Source organism: Stylophora pistillata, chromosome 7 (genome assembly GCF_964205215.1).
Source record: "Stylophora pistillata chromosome 7, jaStyPist1.2, whole genome shotgun sequence".
In the NCBI taxonomy this organism is placed as follows: Eukaryota; Metazoa; Cnidaria; class Anthozoa; order Scleractinia; family Pocilloporidae; genus Stylophora; species Stylophora pistillata.
The window spans coordinates 24,671,082-24,675,716 of NC_142525.1; the positions used below are offsets into that span (position 1 = coordinate 24,671,082).

The window sequence follows — 4,635 nt, forward strand, 5'->3', positions numbered from 1 at the left end:
CGAAATCACTAAGTATTTTCAAGCACATCCTGGGGCAATGTTTGCAGAGCTTTGCAGTTATAGCCAATGGATACTTTGAGACAGTCAGAAGGTTTTGATGAAACAGTCTCAGAGGTTCCTGGATGAAGTTACCAAAGAGGAAGTGCCTAATAAAATAGTGAAGCGCCAACTGCCATAGGTGGAGCAATGTATGACCTATATGAATCGCCTTCCTGAGATTATCAATTCTGACGAGGCATTGGTTAAACAACTTGAAGACGAAAATCGCTCAAGCGAATAAATTAAAAAAAAAAAAACTTACCAGCCAGTTCTCAAAGAGAGGTCAGAACTCCGAGGGAGTATAGCAGTATTTGAGCTGACTGAATCACGTTCAGCTCATATCAGCAGAGAAGAGCTTGAATGGAAGCAACAGTAACCATTTGGCCTCCGAAGGGAAACGTTTTCCATAGTGTACCAAGGTAAAATGAAAAGGAAAGGAACAGGCTGTAGCACTAAAGATCCTCAAAGAATCGTTTTCTGCCAAAACTGCGAGCCATTTCCTTGAGGAGGCAAATCATTTGAGGTAAAATGTTTCCAAATAATTAACTAGATCTGAAACAAATGTCTGCTGAACGTATTTTGCAAAACTTAATTTTCATGGTTTCATTGTGGAGTCTCAGTTATTCGATGCTATTCGAGTGTCGTATGTGATAAAGTTCGCCATGAAAATGTGGAGTAAATATTAGTTTCCGTCCATAGGCTTCATAGACGAGTCATGAGTATTCACCGTTTTATCATTGTTTGCCGCTTGGATCTTCAGTTGACAGATAGCTTCTTTCGATCAGTACCATGCAAACACGATTTTATCCCAACTTCATTCATAAGATTCAAACATTCAGCCGATTAAGGGAAATGACATGTTCATCAATTTTACATCGAACTGAGTCGCAGGACGTAAGGTAATAAATGAACAATAAAAACTACACACATTGATATTAAAACTGACTCCGTGATAATAACCCGTGCTTATGGGTTCTGGAACTGAGGCCAAAAATAGTATAAACCTGCATATAGATGGGACTGACATTGAACAATCAAAATCTATCAAACTGTTGGGGGTACTCTTGGACTCCTAACTAAATTTTAGCGAGCATATTACCTTAGTCTGTAAAAAGGCAAGTCAACAGATAGGAGTTTAAGTCGTCTAAGAAAACTAATACCCACTTACGCTAAACTACAACTTTATAAAGCCGCCATTTTACCTCACTTGACCTACTGCAGTATCATCTGGCATTTCTGCAGAGCCTCAGACAAACGTAAAGCTGAAAGACTACAGGGAAGGGCCTTGAGAGCAGTTTTCAACGATAAATCACTCTCTTATGACGGCCTGCTGAAGCTGGCTGAAATTCCATCACTGGTGAACAGAAGGCTCCAGGACATAGCAATCCTTATGTTCAAGGCAAAAAAGAACTTACTTCCTTGTCAAATACAGGAACTATTTATGTCACAAGTGAACTGCGATGGAAGATATTCTCTAAGAAATGCAGATTTTAGAATCCCTCGCTTTAATACAGTAAAATATGGTAACCACTCTATAAGATACTATGGCCCTCTCCTCTGGTCGAAACTTACAAAAGAGTTACGCAGTGAGGACAGTCTGCACGGATTTAAGAGCAAAATCAGGAGAACGGACATGACTGTCATGATTGATGATGGATGCAAAAAATGTGCGCTCTGTAATAGTTGATTTTCAGCTCTAGGACATTGATAAATAATTTTAACTGTTAATAGGTTAGGTAAATAATTCTGTAAATAGGTTCCAGATTTCTTATTTTCAAAGCTTTTACCCTGTGTCCCCAATTAGTGCTATGCGCTAGGTTTTCACGACACATAGATAAAGTTCACTACTACTACTACTACTACTACTACAACTCAGCACCAGTGAAAACGCAAACTCATGATTTTCTTTAATCCTTCATCCCGTATTTCGAAGCAGGAAAGAGAGATTTCTAACTTTTTTAGAAACAGTATATTACGTACCTGTTTGCTTATGGTTTTCTCTTTTTATTAGGAAATTCGACCACCCGCATATAGTCAAGTTTTATGGAATTGCAGTCCTCAATGCAGCGGCAGTTATGGTGATGGAACTGTGTAAAGGAAGCCGGCTAAGAGAACATCTTCTAACTAACCTCAAAACATCAGTCCCAGGGTTATCTTCAAATCCAAATGCCGTACCACACCCTACTTACACAATCTAAATGGTTAACACCCACCTTATCTAACTTTAGATCATTGGGCTCAAGCCGTTTTAAATGATCATCTAAGTCTTTCCAGTAGCTTATTAAATATGCATAAACATTTCGACCAATCAAATCCTTCATTCTTCCGTGAACAAGCCAAGGTGATCGCTGCGAAATGCGTCGGTTAAAGCCCGTCTTCCTTGATGTAAAGAATATTGGGCGCGATGGAAAGAAAACCACTGTACCGATTACGCTGAGAGTGGATCTTTGGAAGCAGCCTCATAAGAGTACGGAGGAAAATAGTCAGGACAGCAACAGTCCAGTAGAAAATGTCCCTCTTGACGATCTCGTAAAGCAGGAACTCCCAACTGAACAGCAAAATCGTGTTTTGAGTATCTCTGCTAACTGGGAAAGGTACGGGAAAAGCTGCTGAATTTGCACATTGAAGAACAGCATCTTCCAGACAATACTAAATGCGTGAACTGTCAAAAGAGTATCGCTACAATGTGAATACTGTGGCCCTCGCCAGTACTTCTGTGTTGAATTTGCACGAGCTCTACATGTCAATCGAAACAAGTTTCTTGTACTTGAGCAATGGAAGGTGTGTATGAATATTTTGAGGCCGGTTGTATTCTAGTTACTTTAAGTGTAACATATCTGGTTAAACTGTACTTTTATCTACTTCTTACTTTCTTTATTTTAATAGGATGGGGTATTTTCTCCTTTGTATGCAGATGAGGCAACTGTTAGCTATGGCCATACGTGCAACTTCTGGATGCCTCAGGCCAGTTCATTTCATTTATAGTGGTTAGAGAATACTAGAATGGTTTAAAAACGAAGCGTTCTTTTTCAATTTCATATGCTCCTTCGTCACATTTTCCTGCCGCTTGCCTAAAATCAAGAACGCTGATGATAATGATACGATTTAAATTCTCTCGATATGTCAGGGCCAATAATTAAAATCAAACAATCAGCTTGCTCCATTGGCTGTCCAATAATTTCTAAGTATTGGACCTAGTAATGTCCTGAATGATCTCACCAGCAATTAAGTGTTGTAATGATATGGCTTGCCATTAAGTTCAAAGAGAAACATTATAAACTTGGCTTGCATCTATCTGTAAGAGCCTTTTCTGTCGTGCTGGAAGAATATTGGCCCTTGGACTTTTCTGTACAGACCTCGCGGCACTTGGTTTGTACTTTCAAGACCTCGGGCCAATATTCTCCTAGTATATGGCCCTTGCGCTTGGTTAATAAGGTGTCTACATGGCCCTCAACAAAGTAAGAGGTATGTAAAGTTGTATGTAATTTTTTTTTTCATTTTGTTTACTTAATTTCTTAAGTTGTTCATTTATTTTTTTTATAAATGTCAGGAAATCATCACCTCAAATATGTACAAGTGTGTGATTGTGAGCCGCATGCTGTCACACTCTTGAAATGTCAGTTCTGGCCAGGGTCACCAGCAAATTCCACCATAGGATTGAGCTTCAAACTGATGGAGTTTGTGGAGAATGTCTTTCTTCATTGTCAAGTGTCCCTGCTAAACATCACAGAAGTGATCACAGAACTCAGTCCTCAGCTACAACCAACACATGTAGGTTTGCTTGCAAAGAGTCTTTTTCAGAGATATGACCAGACTTTTTTTAATTGATTGATTTTGGTTGAATGGTATGTTTTTTTTTAGGTGAGCTCAATTTAAAGTATCCTTAATTCAGAATGCTTTGAATAATTCGGGTATGTGTGGTTATAGGTTGAGAGTATCAAAGCTGCTAATTTGTTGACGTACACGGTCTACTAAGGCATTATTGATATTAGAATTAATATCATTATTACTATTATTATTGTTGCTGTTCTTGTTATATTATTATTATTAGTAGTAGTAGTAGTAGTAGTAGTAATAGTAGAGACAGTCACATGATTTACAAGTGCTTCTTTATATAGTTATTATATTTCTTTATTTATTGTCTAGTTGCCCAGCTTGAATATAGATCTCAAATTCATGCTTTGCTTTTGTCGCTTTTGTGTTCATATGATTCAAAGATACATTGACTGTTTGTTTTAAGGCCAAGATTCCATTTACATTAATTTACAAGACATATTTCTTGCTGTACGTGTACATTTACTGACTTAATTGCTGTAAGAAAATAATTGGTCTTAATTGACATTTTGTTGTTTTCACGTGAAGGTATTTCATGCATCAGTACAAGCATTGTACAAACTACAATGGAAATTTGTACAATAGAGCTTGGTGTCCTTTATGTCCAAGGGTAACTATGCATTGTAATTTGTTTTGAATAGTAGCTTGCACTTGAGGAATATTATGGCATTCATTTTGGGGCACACAAAATGCACTCATCTCTACACTAGTGCTGTAGTTCTGCAGTATTCATTTTATGTTGTTGTTGCTGTTCTGTTTTAT

General features: G+C 37.8%; 1 protein-coding gene and 1 long non-coding RNA gene across 2 annotated transcripts in view; both read left to right on the forward strand.

Annotated features, from left to right (window-relative positions):
* The first annotated feature begins 3,013 nt into the window (after nt 1-3,013).
* On the forward strand, nt 3,014-4,039 carry LOC111342623 (uncharacterized). The gene is made up of 3 exons (XR_015990084.1): nt 3,014-3,504; nt 3,590-3,810; nt 3,901-4,039. It is a non-coding gene; the product is annotated as an uncharacterized LOC111342623 (long non-coding RNA).
* Nucleotides 4,040-4,353: 314 nt separating this feature from the next.
* The window catches only part of LOC148727203 (uncharacterized), a 1,165-nt gene continuing 883 nt past the window's right edge, over nt 4,354-4,635 (forward strand). The window contains exon 1 of the mRNA XM_088726452.1: nt 4,354-4,483. Coding sequence (XP_088582578.1) covers nt 4,409-4,483 — 75 coding nt within the window. The 5' untranslated portion in view covers nt 4,354-4,408. The remainder of the gene's footprint in view (nt 4,484-4,635) is intronic.